Source organism: Papio anubis, chromosome 7 (assembly GCF_008728515.1).
Source record: "Papio anubis isolate 15944 chromosome 7, Panubis1.0, whole genome shotgun sequence".
Taxonomy (NCBI): Eukaryota; Metazoa; Chordata; class Mammalia; order Primates; family Cercopithecidae; genus Papio; species Papio anubis.
The window spans coordinates 144,196,413-144,218,514 of NC_044982.1; the positions used below are offsets into that span (position 1 = coordinate 144,196,413).

At 40.5% G+C, this 22,102-nt stretch overlaps 1 protein-coding gene across 10 annotated transcripts in view; it reads left to right on the top strand.

The window, feature by feature from the left end:
- The window catches only part of TTBK2 (tau tubulin kinase 2), a 177,536-nt gene that overhangs the window by 128,651 nt on the left and 26,783 nt on the right, over window positions 1-22,102 (top strand). For all 10 annotated transcript variants that reach the window (XM_021940500.2, XM_017960562.3, XM_017960565.3 and 7 more), the window contains 3 exons: window positions 3,320-3,536; window positions 10,316-10,527; window positions 11,824-12,412. In XM_021940500.2, coding sequence (XP_021796192.1) covers window positions 3,320-3,536; window positions 10,316-10,527; window positions 11,824-12,412 — 1,018 coding nt within the window. The remainder of the gene's footprint in view (window positions 1-3,319; window positions 3,537-10,315; window positions 10,528-11,823; window positions 12,413-22,102) is intronic.

Sequence of the window (22,102 nt, forward strand, 5' to 3'; positions counted from 1 at the left end):
CCATGTGCTAATAACACTCTCATGTGTACTGTCTCATTCATATTCCTGAACATGATATAATTTTCCTGGGAAGGAATTCTTTCTTTCTATATCCCATACTCCAGATTTGGATCAGAGTTTAGGAAAAGAAAGGAAACAAGAACCAGGGAAGGAGTAAGGAGTGGAGAATAAATGCAGAGGGAGGGGACGGGTGGGGGAGGAACCTGAGTCCTGTAAAAGAGAGGCTGTGTGGAGGAGATAGACGAGGTCCTTGCAGTGTGTGGTGTCATATTGAAGCATAAGGTATAAGAGAAAAAGTAGGATTGTATTCAAGTAGAAGTAGAAGTGTATTCAGAGATGGAGGCGTGGTTTGTTTCCTGAAGTGTGAAAGAAGGAAATGCCAAGGAATTGAGGTAGTTGGAAAAAAAGCAGAATAATGGCTAGACATAAGGGAAAAAGGGGCTTGGAAGAATACTGAGTGATTAAAATGGAAAAAAGGTGAAGATAATAGACTAAGCTTCTTCAGTTCAAATATTCATCTATTTCCCTTTCTCTTTCCTCAAGAATAGAGGGAATTCTTTCAATAAACATTTGGATTACCATGTAGTACATGTATGTTAGTGTCCATTGTGACTTTTGCATCAATAAATAAATTATATTGAACTAATATCTGAAAAATCCATTAGTAGCCAATTTATTTCTGATCTTTAATTATCTCTATAATAAATCTGTTTATTTGAACTATTTTAGGCCAAACTACCTTTTAAATATGCTTCCACTGTCAGAACTACAGACACTACTCGGTTATAAGTTTTTTTTCTGGGAGCCATTATCAGTACTTTTCTAGATTATATCATTGTAAATTGTTGATAAAGAGGTTCATTCTAGCGTTGACCCATTTAGGCAAAGGTAGTGGTGAAGGTCATCGGTCACCAAGTCAGGTGGAACAAGTCCCTGAAAAATCACTGGTCTTCTCACAGCCTATGAAGTACTCGTGACACCACTGCCAGCATCTAACTGTGACTCTTAAAGTGGCTCACTGAGAGGATGCCTGTGTTGCCACTCACAGTAATTACAGGAGTCAGTATAATGTACTGAAGACTGATTTGTCTACTTTGAGACATTCCAGGTCACTTCTAAGAGGAGGTTTCATTGTGTACTAAGTATTGTGTTCAGTCAGCAATAGTTAAAAAAAAAAAAAACAAACCTAGAACATAGCGTTGTAGAACTGGCAGGAGCCTTTTCACTTGGTGAACGATAACTGTGAACTAAAAAAGCCTCTCATGGGAGGGTCTAAGGAAGAGATGACCAACCGTGTAAATAAGACCTGGAATTACTTTGAAAGAAATATATAGACAAATACCAGTTAATATTTGCTATTTTTACCCCCAGGTCAGTTCATGCTGAACTATATAAACTGTATAATTACAGGAAGTCTAGTTTTCCCTCTAGGGCAAGAATTTCCTTCCTCTTGTTTGTGTTGCTAGGGCATTGCATGCAGTAGGTGCTTAGTAAAAAGTCTTCAAGTGGCTGGGCGCGGTGGCTCACATCTGTAATCCCAGCACTTTGGGAGGCCGAGGTGGGCGGATCACTTGAGGCCAGGAGTTTAAGACCTGCCCAGCCAACATGGCAAAACCCCATCTCTACTAAAAATATAAAAAATTAGCTGGGCATGGTGGTGCATGCCTGTAATCCCAGCTACTTGGGAGGCCAAGGCAGGAGAATCACTTGGACCCCAGTGGTGGAGGTTGCAGTGAGCCGAGATTATGCCACTGCACCCCAGTCTGGGAGACAGAGCATGATTCTGTCTCAAAAATTAAAAAAAAAAGTCTGCGAGTGAAAAAGTAATACACATTTCACACTGTAAAAAAAATAGCATAGCTGATTGATCTGACACCTGTTTATTTCATTATGGCACTGCGAAAGTTGATTATACAAATTAGGTCATTCTTGTCATATTTCAACTAAATCAATCAAGAGGCCAGAGGGAGAAAGTACTTGGGGCATATAGCACCTGCTCCAAGAATTTGATTTCTCGCAAGCCCAGCTGCTGAAATGGCCTCTTGTGACTCTAACACTAAATTTACATACCTCTGTCACTCACCAATCAGAGCCTGCCAGCTCCCAAAAGCTTCTCTAGTGCCAATGAGCTTTCTTTCAAAACAGTATGTGACATCTCTCTAATAAAACCCCCAACCTCTTCTTTGGTCTTCAGATATACCAGAGACCCACTCAGTCTATATATGTGCCCCAAATTGTAGTTCTTGCTTCCCAAATGAAATGTTAATTTGGAGATTCATCTCTGTATTTTATTTGGAGTTCAACAGTACTTAACATTTTCCTGTTTCGATTTTTTTTTAAATTCTCTAACAGGCCGGGCGCAGTAGCTCATGCCTGTAATCCCAGCACTTTGGGAGGCCGAGGTGGGTGGATCATCTGAGGTCAGGAGTTCAAGACCAGCCTACCCAACATGGCGAAACCCTGTCTCTACTAAAAATACAAAAAATAGCCAGGCATAGTGGTGGGTGCCTGTAATTCCAGCTATTCAGGAGGCTGAGGCAAGAGAATCACTTGAATCCGAGAGGTGGAGGTTGCAGTGAACCAAGATCATGCCACCGCACTCCAGCCTGGGCGACAAGAGTGAAACTCTGTCTCAAAAAAAAAAAAAAAAAAAATGTTGTTTTAATTGACAAAGATTTCTTTGAAAATAGATGAAATACTTCTTACTTATAAAGTGATTGTCAAATTAGTGTGTTATTGTTTTAGAATTTGTATTTTAAAATCAGCTTGAAAATTCTAATTGATCAAAATGTTAAAGTTTTATTTTGTAGAATTGGCATGACCTCAGGTTTTTTTTTTTTCTTTTCCTTTTTTCTTTCTTTCTTTTTTTTTTTTTTTTGTTTCATTTTGTTTTTTGAGCTGGAGTCTTGCTCTGTCATCCAGGCTGGAGTGCAGTGGCACAATCTCGGCTTACTGCAACCTTCGCCTCCTAGATGCAAGCAATTCTCCTGCCTCAACCTCCCGAGTAGCTGGGATTACAGGCACCCGCCACCATGCCTAGCTATTTTTTGTATTTTTAGTAGAGACAGGGTTTCACCATGTTGGCCAGGCTGGTCTCGAACTCCTGGCCTCAAGTGATCCGCCCGCCTCAGCCTCCCAAAGTGCTGGGATTACAGGCGTGAGCCACCATGCCCGGCCAAACTAAGTTTTCAAGGTGCTTTTTTTTTTTTAAACTCTCTTAATTATACGTGAACTTCATTTAAATGAAGAAATATAATTATGTAAGATAGTATCATAGTAATTTTTGATTCTTGCCTTTTTTTCCTCCCTTCATATGTAGAATTGCCAATGCCACTCCCATCCCAGGAGACTTGCTTCGGGAAAATACAGATGAGGTATTTCCAGATGAACAGCTTAGCGATGGAGAAAATGGCATCCCTGTTGGTGTGTCACCAGATAAATTGCCTGGATCTCTGGGTCACCCCCGTCCCCAGGAGAAGGATGTTTGGGAAGAGATGGATGCCAACAAAAACAAGATAAAGCTTGGAATTTGTAAGGTATCAGTACCTTATAAACAACAGAAATGTATTTCTTACAGTTCAGAAGGCTGGGAAGTCCAAGAAGGAAGGCTAGGCAGGTTTGGTATCTGGTGAGGGTTGTTTTGTGGCTCCTCCTTGCTGAGTCCTCATGTAGATGGGGAAGGGTCTCTGTTGGACCTCTTTTGTAAGGACACCGCTCTCATTCATGAGGGCTCTGCCTTCTTGACCTAATTACCTCCCAAAGACCCGCCTCCTGATACCCTCACATTGGGAATTAGAATTTCAACAGGTGAATTTTGGGGGCCACAAACATTCAGACTATAGCAGGTGTATATGTTCAGTCATGGGAGTCATTTGCAAAATGATCTCTGGATCGATGTGATATGCCACAATGTGATTTGGCTGTTGACAAAGCACAATCTGGACCAATAGTAGTCAGGAATGAGTAGTGGAAAGTAGACAGGGAGTCAGTGTCAGAGTTTTGTAGTATCAGCTGTGGCTGTCTTTATGGCACCAAGAACAAACTGTTCTTATAGCAAAAAAATCACTGGTGACATTCTCAGTTGTCAGCCCATATGGATATCTGTGTATGTGAGAGAATGAAATGGCACTTGACATAGAAGATCTTAGTTACTTTAGTTTCTGTCTTTTACCCACTATCACTATTTAATCTGAGTGAAATTTGAATGGTAAATAGTTTTGACCCTAAGTCCATTATTTGTTATCATGTGCAGTTTATTGAATTTATAATATATAGTGCTGAACATTACAAGCTCTCATTTTGAACATCTGGCTAAGGCATTAAGCTAAATATTGAAGACAGTGTACTAAGCTAGGTGCTGTGCAGTTTAAGATACATCTTTTACCCTTAAGGAGCTTACAGTCTCTTTGGGTAGATATGTAGCTGCACAAGCAAATATAATACAAGACAGAACATTGTGCAAAACATTTAAAAGAATTAAAATGCATGCAGATGGGGTGGGAGTTGGGAACATGCCTTATGGAAGAAGTGGTTGAAGTAGAAGTAGAAGTAAAAATATGTACATGAGGGCCAGACATGGTGGCTCACACCTGTAATCCCAGCACTTTGAGAGGCCAGGGTGGGGGAGGGATCACCTGAAGTCAGGAGTTCAAGACCAGCCTGGCCAACATGGTGAAACCCTGTCTCTACTAAAAATACAAAAATTAACTAGGTGTGATGGTGGGTGCCTGTAATTCTAACTACTTGGGAGGCTGAGGCAGGAGAATTGCTTGAACCTGAGAGGTGGAGGTGGCAGTGTGCCAGGACCATGCCACTGCACTCCAGCCAGGGTAACAGAGTGGAAACTCCACCTCAAAAATAAATAAATAAATAAATGTACATGAAAAAGTGCATGGATAGAGCTTGTAACTTTAGGAATTCATTGGTCATCTAGGAGAAAAATTCAAAACAGCTATATTTATCTTTTAAAATCTACTTGTCCAGGCGCGGTGACTCAAGCCTGTAATCCCAGCACTTTGGGAGGCCAAGACAGGCAGATCACGAGGTCAGGAGATCGAGACCATCCTGGCTAACACGGTGAAACCCCCTCTCTACTAAAAAATACAAAAAACTAGCCGGGTGAGGTGTGGGCACCTGCAGTCCCAGCTACTCGGGAGGCTGAGGCAGGAGAATGGCGTAAACCCAGGAGGTGGAGCTTGCAGTGAGCTGAGATCTGGCCACTGCACTCCAGCCTGGGCGACAGAGCGAGACTCAGTCTCAAAAAAAGAAAAATAAAATTAAATCTACTTACACTATATATAAAAGATTTTATATTTATCATGTCAAAGCATAGTAATGTAAGCATGTGAATCTACCATCTGCCCCAAGAACTAGAATATTTTAACATATTCCTTCTATATTTATGCTTCTACCCTGTCCCCACTGAGGTAACCACTGTCTTAGGTTAGATTCCATAAAAGCAGAGCCACAAAACAAACCTTAGTAAGTTTAAATAATTGAAATCGCACATACTATGTTCTCTGAAAATAATAGAGTTAATCTAGTAATCAATGACATAAAGACAGCAGGAAAATCTCTAAACACTTGGAAATTATACAGCATATTTCTGTATAAACCATGGGTCAGAGAGGAAGCCTTAAAGGAAAAATTTTTAAATTTACATAGAATTGAATGAAATTGAAACTACAACATATCAAAATGTTTGGGAGGCAGCTAAAGCAGTGCTGAGAGAGAAATGTATAGCACTAAATACTTACATTAGGAAAGATAAGGTTTTACATCAATAGTCTAAATCCTACCTCAACAAACTAGAAAAAGAAGCAGCAGAATTAGCTAAGATAAGCAGAAAGAAGGTAATAAATATCTCTGTTACTGTATTGCAGAAGTTTTGGTGTGTTGTATTTTCATTCTCATTCTGTTTTAAATATTTTTCCATAATGATTTTTTTCATCCATGAGTTATTAAGTGCATACAAGTTTAGAGTTTTTACATCTGCCAGGTGATTAAAAGTTTTGTTTTTCTTTATGTAGTGACTATTTCTATTCTATTCCTACTATTTTTTTTTCTAGCATTAAAGCCTATTTTGTCAGATGTTAATACAGTTATGCCAACTTTCTTTTGGGTAGTACATGCCTGGTGTCTTTTCTGCCTTAATCTTTCTATTTTTTCTCATCTGTATTCTGTTGTGACTTTCGTTAAATGGAATATAAGTAGACAATCTTATGTCTTTATGTTTTAATTAGCTTAATTGATTTACATTTAGAATTATTATTTTATTTATGTATTTATTTTTTGAGACAGAGTCTCCCTCTGTCGCCCAGGCTGGAGTGCAGTGGCACGATCTCTGCTCACTGCAACCTCTGCCTCCCTGGTTCAAGTGATTCTCCTGCCTCAGCCTCCCGAGTAGCTGAAATTACAGGCACCCGCCACCACACCTGGCTAATTTTTGTATTTTTAGTAGAGAGGGTTTTGCCATGTTGGCTAGACTGATCTCAAACTCCTGACCTGAGGTGGTCTGTCCGCCTCAGCCTCCCAAAGTGGCAAGATTACAGTAACAAGCCACGATGCCCAGCCAAATTATTTTTATATGAACTTGTTTCTCTTCTCTTTTAAATTTCTATTCAGTTTTTTAATGCCATTTTCCCGCCTTTCTTTTCGTTACAGATTTTGTTGCTATTTTTCGTCTTCTGTTTTTTCTTTGTACTTATTGGGGATTTAAACATTCTAATTCTGTTCTCTTAGTAGTTGTCCTTGAAATTTCCCAATTATTTTAAACCTAAAAGTCTAAAATTAAGCAATATCTTAACCACCTTTCTGATATTCCAAGGACTGTAGAACATTTTAACTTCATTCACTCTTCTCCCAACATTTTAGTACTCTTCTAATTTGAATTCTTTCTTTAAAAAAAAAAAAAAAAAGACTTGCCCTGGCACAGTGGCTCACACTCGTAATCCCAGCACTTTGGGAGGCCAGAGTGGGAGCAACACTAGAGCCCAGGAGTTCGAGACCAGCCTGGGCAACGTGGCAAAACCCTGTCTCTACCAAAAAAAAAAAAAAAAAAAAAGAAGCTGGGTATGGTGGCATGTGCCTGTAGTCCCAGGTACTTGGGAGGCTGAGGGTGGAGGATCACTTGAACCTGGGAGGAGAAGCTGCAGTGAGCCAAGATTGCGCCACTGCACTCCAGCCTAGGTGACAGAGTGAGAGTCTTTCTCAAACAGACAACAACAAAAAAGAATGACTTGAATTAGGTTATTATTTATTTTATTTATTTTTTGAGACAGAGTCTCGCTCTGTCACCTAGGCTGGAGTGCAGTGGTGCAATCTCAGCTCACTGCAACCTCCACCTCCTGGGGTCAAGTGATTCTCATGCCTCATCCTCCCACGTAGTTGGGAGTACAGGCACGTGCCACCACACCCGGCTAATTTTTTTGTATTTTTGGTAGACAGGGTTTCACCATATTGGCCAGGCTAGTCTCAAACTCCAGGCTTCAAGTAATTCACCTGCCTTGGCCTCACAAAGCGCTGGGATTACAGGCGTGAACCACCCGGCCTAGCCTTGAATTAGATTATTAATGTTGTTCTTTTATACAAGTAATGTTTATATGGACTTTCAAAGATGTTTACCATTTCCTTTCATTTCTGAAAGTCCTTGGCTCATCTTTCTTCCAGAAATATTTCCTTCAGAAGTTCCTTTACTTCCGGTCTTTTGGTAGAGGATTCTTTCTATAAATGTATTTATTTATCTATAAATGTACTTATTTTAGCTTCATTCTTTCAAGACAGTTTATGCTGAATATAAAGTTGCTTTTTGTTTTGTTCTGTTTTTTTGAGACAGGGTTGCCCTGTTGCCCAGGCTGGAGTGCAGTGGCGCAGTCTCAGCTCACTTCAACCACCACCTCTTGGGTTCAAGCAATTCTCCTGCTTCAGCCTCCCGAGTAGCCAGGACCACAGGCATGCGCCATCACACCTGGCTAATTTTTTGTGTGTATTTTTATTAGAGACAGGGTTCACCATGTTGGCCAGGCTGGTCTTGAACTCTTGACCTCAAGTGATTCACCCACCTCAGCCTCCCAAAGTGCTGGGATGACAGGCGTGAGCCACCATGCCCAGCTCAAATATAAAGTTTTCTATTGATGATTATTTTTCCTCTGGCTTCAGTCATTGGTGTTCAGAAATTTACTGTCATTCTAATTGTTTTTTTCTTTTTAAGTGATTGTTTTCCCCACCTTCATCTTTCCTTTCCAGCTACTTTTTAGTTCTTGTTCTTGTCTGTGGTGTTCTGCATTTTAACTATGTTTCTAGGCATATATTTCTTTTTGTTTATCTTGCTTGGGATATCTTGTGTCCCTTGAATGTTTTTATTCCTATTTTTGTATAAAAAATATGTTCTGGGAAATAACAGCCATTCTGTATCTAAATGTTACTACCTCTTCATTCTTTCTATTATCTCTTTCTAGGACTCCAGTTAGACATATATTATGGCTTTTTATTGTATCCATCATATCTCTTAATATCTTTTTTCATAATTTTATTTTTGCTGGGTTTTTTTTTTTGTTTCTTTTTTTGAGATGGAATCTTGGTCTGTTGCCCAGGCTGGAGTGCAATGGCACAATCTCGGCTCACTGCAACCTCCGTCTCCTGGGTTCCGGTGATTCTCCTGCCTCAGGCTCCGGAGTAGCTGGGATTACAGGCCTGCGCCACCACACCCAGCTAATTTGTTTTTTTGTATTTTTAGTAGAGATGGGGTTTCACTATGTTGGCCAGGCTGGTCTGGAACTCCTGACCTTGTGACCCATCCTCCTCGGCCTCCCAAAGTGCTGGGGTTACAGATGTGAGCCACCATGCCAGGCCTATCTTGCTGTTTTTTATTCTAGGTAATTTCTTTGGCTGTGTCTTCTGCTTCACTAATTAATAATTTTAACCTTGGCCGGGCGCGGTGGCTCAAGCCTGTAATCCCAGCACTTTGGGAGGCCGAGACGGGTGGATCACGAGGTCAGGAGATCGAGACCATCCTGGCTAACACGGTGAAACCCCGCCTCTACTAAAAAATACAGAAAGCTAGCCGGGCAAGGTGGCAGGCGCCTGTAGTCCCAGCTACTCGGGAGGCTGAGAAAGGAGAATGGCGTAAACCCGGGAGGCGGAGCTTGCAGTGAACTGAGATCCGGCCACTGCACTCCAGCCTGGGCGACAGAGCGAGACTCCGTCTCAAAAAAAAAAAAAATAATAATAATAATTTTAACCTTTTTTTTTTTTTTTTGCTAACTTGCTGTTTAACTTGTTAATTGAATATTAAATATTAAGTTAATCAGTCATTTAATTCCAAATAACCCTTTGTTGATCTTTGTTATAATAACCTTTATTTATTTAAACATTTGTGCATAGCTGGTCTATATTTTGTATTGAAACCAGTTCAATATCTGAAATCTTTGGGAGTTTTAAATGTTTTTCTTAATTTTGACTATTATTTCTGTTGTGTCAGTCATGGTAGCATGCCTTCTCTTGTATTGATTCTCTTTTTTTTTTTGGCTAATTAATTAATAATTGATGGGAGTTCTGGAGACCTAAATTGGGGTTTGGGGAAACCTTCCTTCAGGGAAGGCTGGCTTGTGTTTCTGCTGCTACCCTGAGTATATCACCAATTTGAGCCAATTGGGCATCCTCTTGAGAGTCTCTAATCAGAGTAGATGTCCCAGACTTCCCTCTGTCACCACACTCCTGATATGAGGCTTAATTTCCCTGATAATGTGCTGCCGTAGGCACCTGTGCTTAAACAGTCCCACCCCCTGGGCTGCCTCACGCTCATCCTCCTTCCCTGCCTCAGCTCCTTAGTAGTCTGGCCCCCAGGCTTTTTTGGCACAAGTATACATATGTTGTTTTTTTGTTTTTTAGAGGAGGAAGGAGAAAAGAGGTATAGCGACTGAGGCTTGGCAGTCTCTCCTAACTTGTGAGACCACTTATGTCTCAAAGAGAACATCCTTTCCAGGTTTCAGTTTTAGGTTAGTGGAATGGGGTCCTACAAGCCTCAAGTCAGACATGATTCAAAAAGCCAAGTCTGTTAAACATTTTTAGATTGTTTATCTTTGTTCCAAAAGTATTAAAAAAACCTAAAATAGTACTGAAACTGAGTATAAATTAAGAAAACACATTTAATGGAGAGTTAATAGATAAGAATGTAATGAAGTAAACTAGCCAAAATATCCGAATCGTCTGAAAACACATCTAATCATTTATTGATATTATTTTGAAAGGCTTCAATGATTCTATCATGTGTATTGCCTAGAATGTTTTTCATGGGTTTATTTTATATGTTGGATAGGCTGCTACTGAAGAGGAGAACAGCCATGGCCAGGCAAATGGTCTTCTCAATGCTGCAAGCCTTGGGTCACCAGTTCGTGTCCGCTCAGAGATTACTCAGCCAGACAGAGATATTCCATTGGTGCGAAAGTTACGTTCCATCCACAGCTTTGAGCTGGAAAAACGTCTGACCCTGGAGCCAAAGCCAGACACTGACAAGTTCCTTGAGACCTGGTATAAAATAGTTTATTTTTCTTTTTAAAGCTTCTAAGGTACCATTGTTATTGTTTTGTTGTTGTTGTATACTTCTGTTACATAAAGTCTTTCAAATAAGAAATTCTTGCATTTTTGTAACACTGATTCTGTTAAACTCTAATTTTCAGCCTTATTTTTAATTATTATTGCCCTGATTCTTAATTATTATAAATTCTATAGCATATCCTTTGGCTTTGGAAGCTGAGCAGTAAGAGCTGATAACTTCCTAACACTAGGAACAAGTTAAATGAGCATTTTTTACAGTAACTTTGTTTGGAAAGCAATCTCTTCCACACAACAGTGTAGTATTGGAGACGGCAGGTTAAACGTGGCATTAGGCGGAGATGAGGGGAATACATAAAGGAGGGGAAAAGTGATTTATATCCAAGAGACAGTCAGTTCAATTCACTTCAGTGAAGACCTTCTCGGAGTAAAATACTGTAGGAAAATAGATACCAATAAGTATATCATGCTTGCCCTCGAGAGTTCACAGTCTACCTAGAGAGAAAAGAAAGTGAAACTTGAGAGATCTATACATAGGTAAAGATTGTAGTGCATAGTTATGAGGCACATTATCCCTACAACAAATTTTGATGACAGAAGACAGAAATGAAAAAAGTGTGGGATATATTTATGAGTTATAGAAGGCTTTAACAGTATTCACAGTATTAAGACCTAATTTCCTTTAATAGTAGTCACACCCTTCAGTGGTACGTCTCTGGTGGCTACTATTGGTAATGAAATATTAGGTTAGAGGGACTGTGAATTTGACTAACATGGTAATTACTGTGTCCGAAGACAATTCAGCCACTTCTGGCCTACTCCAATCTAGCTTCCATTTTAAACAATCCTTCACATATGTGTGTTCTTCCTCACGTGGTAATCATTCATAGCTATATTATGTAAGCACATGTCTGCATGCTCACATGATCAAAAGGATGGATGAGGCATTGGTTTACACATTTTGAGTTCTGGCTCATATTGAGAATAAGTATCAACATACAATAGGGATAAAAGCGTAGTTCAATAAAAAGTTGGTTTGACAAAAGAAGGGAACTAAAAAGGGCCCTGCTGAGGAAGGAAGTGAACTCCATCCTCCAAAGCAGGATGTGGCAGGTAGAGAAGAACATTATCAATGCTGTGAAACTTTCCTTATGCTTTATCCGTCTTTTTTTCTGTCATCTTTGTGTCCATATTAGTTCTGTATGGTGCTTATATATTATATAATAAATGTTTCCTTAGGAAAATTGAGTAACTTCTTTCCATTTCCTTAAGCCTGGAGAAAATGCAGAAAGATACCAGTGCAGGAAAAGAATCTATTCTCCCTGCTCTGCTGCATAAGCCTTGTGTTCCTGCTGTGTCCCGTACTGACCATATCTGGCACTATGATGAAGAATATCTTCCAGATGTCTCCAAGCCTGCTTCTGCCAACACCCCTGAGCAGGCAGATGGTGGTGGCAGCAATGGATTTATAGCCGTTAACCTGAGCTCTTGCAAGCAAGAGATTGATTCCAAAGAATGGGTGATTGTGGACAAGGAGCAGGACCTTCAGGATTTTAGGACAAATGAGGCTGTAGGACATAAAACAACTGGAAGTCCTTCTGATGAGGAGCCTGAAGTACTTCAAGTCCTGGAGGCATCACCTCAAGATGAAAAGCTCCAGTTAGGTCCTTGGGCAGAAAATGATCATTTAAAGAAGGAAACCTCAGGTGTGGTCTTAGCACTTTCTGCAGAGGGTCCTCCTACTGCTGCTTCGGAACAGTATACAGATAGGCTGGAACTCCAGCCTGGAGCTGCTAGTCAGTTTATTGCAGCGACGCCCACAAGTCTAATGGAGGCACAGGCAGAAGGACCCCTTACAGCGGTAAGAAATTTGTTCCTGTTATTATTCTCTGCTATCCACTCAAGGTGCTATTAAGATTCTGACTAACAGTTGATCAACTAAGATTTTTCAGCAGAGGCCTAAATTTTGCAAATGGCCCAGGGAGTGATTTTGTATTAAGTTCTATAGTCAACCCTCCAATATGAAATTTTTCAAAAAGTGAGGTCTTCTTTTATTATATAAAACATAATACATGAAATACCATTATAACCTAATTTTGGAATAACATTTTTAATTAGACTACAAGCACTAGTTATCTATGTGTGTTTATAGATGCTACAATTTTTTAAAGTTTCTAGCAATTTTTACTATACTTTACTGAGGAAGGCATATATTTAACCAGTCATGGTTTGTTCTTTACACTACACTATTGCTAGGCCTGAGTCTTTAGTTCCCTTTCTCTTTCGTAAAGTCCACCCAGGAATTTCTCATATTTCATATTCCTGTTAAACCATTGTTTTCTAACATTGATGGCCACTGTTCAAAATGCAGAATTCCAGGCCTCACTTCCAGAACTTTTGTTTTAGTAGGTCTGGGAAAGAGCGTGCTCAGGAATCCTCATTTTAACAAGCAGGTAGAGGCAGCATTTATGATACAGGTCTTCTGCAAAGGAAACTTTTGAGGAACCACTATTGTGTATTCTCAGTTTTGGGCGTTCAGCTGGAGAAGCCTGTTACCCTGTTACCAGTAAGCAGTGGTGCCCCCGGTGACTTATGTGAGGAGGAGCCCCAGAAAAGCCAGAGACGGCCAAGCAAAGCCATGAAAAACCCCCAGGCTACATAAGTAACTGTGAACACAAATCTTAGGCACCCACAGGTACATCTATCCTCATGTGATGGGAGCTACCAGGTTTCCTTAAATTCTGTAATCATCTAGCAGTCCCCTTCCCGCAACTCACCAGAAACAGCATTGTTCCCCAAACTGAAATGTTTTCTGTTAGAACACAATTCCACATCAGGTGCAAAACAGTGGGAAAAGATACCAGTGAAAATTCATTTTGTGTACAGTTCTGAGAAATTTGCCCGTGCTCCAAAACAGGGAAACAAAGGCCTGCCTGCTTCTTCACCAGAGTTAGTTAGCAGGTCCCTCTTTCCCAGGACTGCTTTGTATAGTAGGCAGGTTGTTCACGGCATAAAGGAATCTAGCCAGGAAACAAATTAGGACTGAAATCCACCCCAGACTTTGCTTTCTAAACTGTGCATCTTGGCACAGGGCTGTTTCCTTTTGGAAGGGCGTTCTTTTCCAAATTGTACAAAGCTATCATGTGGGCGAGAGGTAGGTAACTGCTAACTCCCTCCCTCCCTGCTCCATCCTTTCTCCCACCCCACCTTTCCTCTTTCCATTCATCCCCTCTTTCCACCTTCCCAGGTTCACTTTCTTCTTTAACTCTGTTATGCTGTGTACTAACTTTTGCTCTAGCATGTTTCCAGCAACATTCTGGTGTGCCTTCCTTCATGGAGGCTTTCTAAAGCCTTTGCTCCATTTCTCCTGGTATTTTTTGCCCTCTCTCGATGCTGTCCTATTCACAAAGATTGTGCTCATGGTTCTCTTACACTACTGCAGTGTTTTCTCTGACAAGTTATTGATAGGCTTGCATTCATGTAAGTGATGTTTGACCTTATGTTTAGATATCTTTGAATTATTTTTCTATTTATTTATTTATTTATTGAGACGGAGTCTCAGGTTGGAGCGCAGTGGTGCGATCGCGGCTCACTGCAACCTCCACCTCTGGGTTCAAGTGATTCTCCTGCCTTAGCCTCCCAAGTAGCTGGGATTACAGGCACCCACCACTACGCCCGGCTAATTTTTTTGTATTAATTGAAAGTCTCTAATGAAATGTCAGCTGCATCAATTGTGTACTTATTTCTAAGTTTTTTGTTTCTATTTTAGAGGCAAGGTCTTCCTCAGTCACCCAGGCTGTACCACAGTGGAACGATCATACCTTACTGTAACCTCAAGCTCCTGGGCTCAAGTGATCCTCCCATGCCAGCGTCCCAAGTCACTAGGACTACAGGCATGAGTCACCATACCCAGCTCATTTTGTTGTTGTTTTGTAGAGACAGCTTTTGCCATGTTGCCCAGACTGGTCTCAAATTCCTGTGTTCAAGTGGTCCTCCCACATCGGCCTCCCAAAGTGCTGGGATTACAGGTGTGAGCTCCTACACCTGGCTAATTTTTTAATCTTTTGTAAGACGGGGTCCCACTGTGTTGCCCAGACTGGTCTCAAACTGCTGGGATCCAGAGATTCTCCTGTCTCAGCCTCCCAAAGTCTTGGTATTATAGACATGAGACACTGTGCCCAGCCAGTGCTTCATTTTAATACCACCTTTAGAAACAGTATAAATGTGGCTGGGCCTAGTAACATCACCCATATGTTATCCATTGCTATTGCTATGTACCAAATTAGCCCAAATTCAGCATCGTTAAACAAGAGTCATTATTTCACACAATTTCTTGGAGCTAGAAATGCAGGAGTGGCTTAGTTCAGTGGTTCTAGCTCATGCGTGGTCTCTCATGAAGAGGTCGTCAAGCTCTCAGCCAGGGTTAAAATCAGCTTAAAAGTTTGGCTGGAAAGGGAAGATCCACTTCCAAGCTCACTCCCATGACTGTTGGCAGGCCTCAGTTCCTTACTGGCTGTTAGCCAGAGGCTCTAGTTCCTCGCCGTTTGGGCCTCTCCATCTGGCTTTCCCAGTGAGTGAGGTGAGGAGGAGACAGATGGGGAAGAGAGGTGACGGGAATGCATCCCCACCAAGGTAGAAGCCACGGTGTCTTTTCTGATCTGTCTCAGAAGGGGCATACCATCGCTTCTGCCGTATTCTGTCAGTCACACAGACCAACCCTGGACGATGTATGAGGGTCTGTATGAGGGTGTGAATACCAGAAGACACATCTGGGTCATTGGGAACTATTTTAGAGCTGTCTACCGTATTACCTTACATTTACATTTTACAGAATACTTCCCAATTTGATCTCGACTGCAACTCCATGGAACAAGCAGAGGGAATATTATTTTAGCTTTTTGTACTGAGGTGACTAAGCCTCAGGAAAGGGAGAATCCATGAAGAGTCAGCTGCTGGTAGACTAGACTTGGTGTTCCATCCCTCGTGCCAGGAGATTACACCTTACACCAGTCTTCTGTCCCTACACCAGGGCATTGCCAACATACGGAAAGACTTTCCTAATTGGCTTATTTCTTAGAGATTGAGAAGAGGAAAGGGGGTTTAAAATAATGCACAAAGTAGGAGCAGGACCAAAAGAAAAAGAGTAGCAGAATTTTTAATAATCTGTTAGCCAACATCTATTGAGAGAATTCCTCTGACTGTATTTACAGGACTACCAATACCAGCACTAATAAAATTTAAATTAACAGTTAGTTATATTTTCTTAATTATGTTTACATCTTCATACCTGTGAAGTATCTGCTAAGTTCCAGGCGTTACGCCATACTTCAGGGATAACAAGTTGGCACCAACCTGTCAGGTTGGCAATGAAAACTTACATCTTAACAGTTACCTTAAACAACCTGAAATGATTGTAATAGGGCTCTTTATAGGAATGAGGACACAGACATATCTGCCTAGGACTGAGGAGTGGAATTTTGGATGTCTTTATTTTCTCAACTTTTCTTTATTTTCTAATTTTTTTTTAACCATGGTAATTAAAAATCTTCCTGGGAAGGTTAAGCAATGCTTCAGGCTGGGCGCGGTGGCTCATGCCTGTAATTCCAGCACTTTGGGAGGCCAAGGCGGGTGGATCACAAGGTCAGGAGTTCAAGACCAGCCTGGCCAAGATGGTGAAACCTTGTCTCTACTAAAAACACAAAAAACTAGCCAGGTGTGGTGGCACACGCCTGTAATCCCGGCTGCTGCGGAGGCTGAGCCAGAGAATTGCTTAAAAACCTGGGAGGCAGAGGTTGCAGTGAGCTGAGATCGTGCCACTACACTCCAGCCTGGGCAACAGAGCGAGACTCCATGTCAAAAAAGAAAAGAAATAGTACTTCCATGTGGCTTTCCTGGCGAGGCACATGTTTCACTTATTTGGATCCCTTGTATAAACTCTAGTGACTGTGAAAGCTCGTGGAGTTATTCAGAGCCTCCATTGACACAGGAATGATCCACACATGTATTAATAGAGGTGTGCTTTAATAAGGTGAAAAGGTGAAGACTTTTTGGGCTGGTTACCATCTGTTTAACTTCTTAAAATGGATTTTGCAGGAGGGTTGAATGTATGTATATTGACTGGGGAGTGGCCAAATATCCTCTGTCTGACCATGAATTCCTATTTTTGATCTGGAAAATTTGGTCGTTATAATCATAGGAAAGTTTTTTTTCTATGAGATTACATTACAATCTCTACAAGATTACATTATATTTGATATTACAATTCAACCTATGTACAGTTAGAAAGGATCAGAGATTGGATGGACTGCCCTGGAAAGTAAAGAAAGCAAGCCCATTTGTGAAGTGCTTGAGTACAGTCTGGACTATCACTTGGGAGATTTTTGTGGAAGGAACCTCAGTATGCAATGGTTGATACACTCATGTGTGCAACATTTGTTGCGTGTCTACTATGAGTCGGGTACTATGCTAAGCACCAAGAATAAAAAGCCCAGTTAGTCACCTCACTGCTTTCAAGGGTCTTCAGTCTAGTAAAGAAACAGTTTAAGTGTTACAGGTGCTGTGATAGAAATTTATACGTTGTAGAAGTTGGACTGGATTTATCCCTAAGATGTCTTTCTTTCTTTCTTTTTTTTTTTTTATTTATTTATTATACTTTAAGTTCTAGGGTACGTGTGCACAACATGCAGGTTTGTTACATAGGTATACATGTGCCATGTTGGTTTGCTGCACCCATTAATTCGTTATTTACGTTAGATATTTCTGCTATCCCTCCCCCAGCTCCCCACCCCCGACAGGCCCCAGTGTGTGATGTTCCCCACCCTGTGTCCAAGTGTTCTCATTGTTCAATTCCCACCTATGAGTGAGAACATGCAGTATATGGTTTTGTGTCCTTGTGATAGTTTGCTCAGAATGATGGTTTCCAGCTGCATCAGTGTCCCTGCAAAGGACATGAACTCATCCTTTTTTATGGCTGCATAGTATTCTGTGGTGTATATGTACCACATTTTCTTAATCCAGTCTATCATTGATGGACATATGGGTTCGTTCCAAATCTTTGCTATTGGGAATAGTGCCACAATAAACATACATGTGCATATGTCTTTATAGTAGCATGATTTATAATTCTTTGGGTATATACCCAGTAATGGGATCACTGGGTCAAATGGTATTTCTAGTTCTAGATCCTTGAGGAATCGCCATACTGTCTTCCACAATGGTTGAACTAGTTTACACTCCCACCAACAGTGTAAAAGCATTCCTATTTCTCCACATCCTCTCCAACATCTGTTGTTTCCTGACTTTTTAATGATCGCCATTCTAACTGGTGTGAGATGGTATCTCATTGTGGTTTTGATTTGCATTTCACTGATGACCAGTGATGAAGAGCATTTTTTCATGTCTCTTGGGTGCATAAGTGTCTTCTTTTGAGAAGTGTCTGTTCATATCCTTTGCCCATTTTTTGATGGGGTTGTTTGTTTTCTTCTTGTAAATTTGTTTAAGTTCTTTGTAGATTCTGGATATTAGCCCTTTGTCAGATGGGTAGATTGCAAAAATTATCTCCCATTCTGTAGGTTGCCTGTTCACTCTGATGGTAGTTTCTTTTGCTGTGCAGAAGCTCTTTTGTTTAATTAGATCTCATTTGTCAATTTTGGCTTTTGTTGTCATTGTTTTTGGTGTTTTAGGCATGAAGTCCTTGCCCATGTCTATGTCCTGAATGGTATTGCCTAGGTTTTCTTCTAGGGTTTTTATGGTTTTAGGTCTAACATTTAAGTCTTTAATCCATCTTGAATTAATTTTTGTATAAGGGGATAAGGAAGGGATCCAGTTTCAGCTTTCTACTTATGGCTAGCCAATTTCCCCAGCACCATTTATTAAACAGGAAATCCTTTCCCCATTTCTTGTTTTTGTCAGGTTTGTCAAAGATCAGATGGTTGTAGATGTATGGTATTATTTCTGAGGGCTCTGTTCTGTTCCATTGGTCTATATCTGTGTTTTGGTACCAGTACTATGCTGTTTTGTTTACTGTAGCCTTGTAGTATAGTTTGAAGTTAGGTAGCGTGATGCCTCAAGCTGTGTTCTTTTTGCTTAGGATTGTCTTGGCAATGCAGGCTCTTTTTTTGTTCCATATGAACTTTAAAGTAATTTTTTCCAATTCTGTGAAGAAAGTCATTGGTAGCTTGATGGGGATGGCATTGAATCTATAAATTACTTGGGCAGTATGGCCATTTTCAGGATATTAATTCTTCCTGTCCATGAGCATGGAATGTTCTTCCATTTGTTTGTGTCCTCTTTTATTTCCTTGAGCAGTGGTTTGTATTTCTCCTTGAAGAGGTCCTTTGCATCCCTTGTAAGTTGGATTCCTAGGTATTTTACTCTCTTTGTAGCAGTTGTGAATGGGAATTCACTCATGATTTGGCTCTCTGTTTGTTACTGGTGTATAGGAATGCTTGTGATTTTTGCACATTGATTTTGTATCCTGAGACTTTGCTGGAGTTGCTTATCAGCTTAAGGAGATTTTAGGCTGAGACGATGGGGTTTTCTAAATATACAATCATGTCATCTGCAAACAGGGACAGTTTGACTTCCTCTTTTCCTGATTGAATACCTTTTATTTCTTTCTCTTGTCTGCCCTGGCTAGAACTTCCAACACTATATTGAATAGGAGTGGTGAGAGAGGGCATTCGTGTCTTGTGCCAGTTTTCAAAGGGAATGCTTCCAGTTTTTGCCCATTCAGTATGATATTGGCTGTGGGTTTGTCATAAATAGCTCTTACTATTTTGAGATACGTCCCATCAATACCTAGTTTATTGAGAGTTTTATACGAAGGGCCAGTTGAATTTTGTCAATAGCCTTTTCTGTACCTATTGAGATAATCGTGCGGTTTTTGCCGCTGGTTCTGTTTATGTGATGAGTTACGCTTTATTGGATTTGTGCATGTTGAATCCAGCCTGCATCCCAGGACAGCTTCATTGATCGTGATGGATAAGCTTTGATGTGCTGGATTTAGCTTTTGCCAGTATTTTATTGAGGATTTTGCACTGATGTCTTCATCAGGCATACTGGTCTAAAAATTTCTTTTGTTGTATCTCTGCCAGGCTTGCATTGTGGATGATGCTGGTCTCATAAAAATGAGTTAGGAGGATTCTCTTCTTTCTATTGATTGGAATAGTTTCTAAGGAATGGTAACCAGCTTCTAAAATTCACTGGTAGAATTAGCCAGAATCTGTCTGGTCCTGGAATTTTTTTGGTTGGTAGGCTATTAATTATTGCCTCCCATTTCAGAACTCTGTTATTGGCCTATTCAGAGATCTGGAATTTCTTCCTGGTTTAGTCTTGAAGGGTGTATGTGTGTCCAGGAAATTATCCATTTCTTCTTCTAGATATTCTGTAGTTTATTTGCACAGAGGTGTTTATAATATCTCTTATGTTTTGGGGCTTTGTGGGATTGGTGGTGATACCTACCTTTTTTTTTATTGCGTTTATTGATTTTTCTTTTCTTTTTGGTGCTAGTCTTAAGTAGGCAGTCTATCAATTTTGTTTGATTCTTTCAAAACCAGCTCCTGGATTCATTGATTTTTGGAGGGTTTTTGTGTCTCTATCTCCTCTGGAAGTTTGCTCTGATCTTAATTATTTCTTGCCTTCTGCTAGCTTTCTTTGAATTTGTTTGCTCTTGCTTCTCTAGCTTTTTATTGTTGTTGTTTTTTGTTTGTTTGTTTGTTTTGTTTCTTTTTTTTTTTTTTGAGACAGAGTCTCGCTCAGTTGCCCAGGCTGGAGTGCAGTGTCATGATCTTGGCTCATTGCAAGCTCCGCTTCCTGGGTTCACGCCATTCTCCTGCCTCGGCCTCCCGAGTAGCTGGGACTACCGGCGCCCGCCATTATGCCCGGCTAATTTTTTAAATATTTTTAGTAAAGATGGGGTTTCACCGTGTTAGCCAGGATGGTCTCGATCTGCTGACCTTGTGATCCACCTGTATCGGCCTCCCAGAGTGCTGGGATTACAGTCGTGAGCCACCGCGCTCAGCCGCTTCTTTAGTTCTTTTAATTGTGATGTTAGAGTGTCGATTTTAGATCTTTCCTGCTTTCTCTTGTGGGCATTTAGTGCTATAAATTTCCCTCTACACACTGCTTCAAATGTGTCCCAGAGATTCTGGTACGTTGTGTCTTTGTTCTCATTGGTTTCAAAGAACATCTTTATTTCTGCCTTCATTTCATTATGTACCCAGTAGTCATTCAGGAGCAGGTTGTTCAGTTTCCATGTAGTTGTGTGGTCTTGAGTGAGTTTCTTAATCCTGAGTTCTAACTTGATTGCACTGTGGTCTGAGAGACAGTTTGTTGTGATTTCTGTTCTTTTACATTTGCTGAGGAGTGCTCTACTTCCAACTATGTGGTCAATTTTGGAATAAGTGTGATGTAGTGCTGAGAATGTGTATTTTATTGATTTGGGGTGGAAAGTTCTGTAGATGTCTGTTAGGTCTGCTTGGTGCAGAGCTGAGTTGAAGTCCTGGATGTCCTTGTTAACCTTCTGTCTCATTGATCTGTCTAATATTGACAGATCAATGAGACAGATTGAATGGGTTCTAAAGTCACCCATTATTATTGTGTGGGCGTCTAAGTCTCTTTGTAGGTCTCTAAGTACTTGCTTTGTGAATCTGGGTGCTCCTGTATTGGGTGCATGTATATTTAGGATAGTTAGCTCTTCTTGTTGAATTGATCCCTTTACCATTGTGTAATGGTCGTCTTTGTCTCTTTTGATCTTTGTTGGTTTAAAGTCTGTTTTATCAGAGACTAGGATTGCAACCCCCTGCTTTTTTTTTTTTTTTTTTTTTTCTTTCCTTTGGTTGGTAGATCTTTCTCCATCCCTTTATTTTGAGCCTATGTGTGTCTCTCCATGTGGGATGGGTTTCCTGAATACAGCACACTGATGGATCTTGACTCTTTATTCAATTTGCCAGTCTGTGTCTTTTAATTGGGGCATTTAGCCCATTAACATTTAAGGTTAATATTGTTATGTGTGAATTTGATCCTGTCATTATGATGTTAGCTGGTTATTTTGCCCATTAGTTGATACAGTTTCTTTCTAGCATCAATAGTCTTTACAACTTGGCATGTTTTTGCAGTGGCAGGTACCGGTTGTTCCTTTCCATGTTTAGTGCTTCCCTCAGGAGCTCTTGTAAGGCAGGCCTGGTGGTGACAAAATCTCTCATCATTTGCTTGTCTGTAAAGGATTTTATTTCTCTTCCACTTATGAAACTTAGTTTGGCTGGATATGAAATTCTGGATTGAAAATTCTTTTCTTTAAGAATGTTGAATATTGGTCCCCATGCTCTTCTGGCTTTCTGCTGAGAGATCCGTGTTAGTTTGATGGCCTTCCCTTTGTGAGTAACCTGAACTTTCTCTCTGGCTGCCCTTAACATTTTTTCCTTCATTTCAACCTTGGTGAATCTGACAATTATGTGCCTTGGGGTTGCTCTTCTTGAGGAGTATCTTTGTGGTGTTCTCTGTGTTTCCTGAATTTGAATGTTGGCCTGTCCTGCTAAGTTGGGGAAGTTCT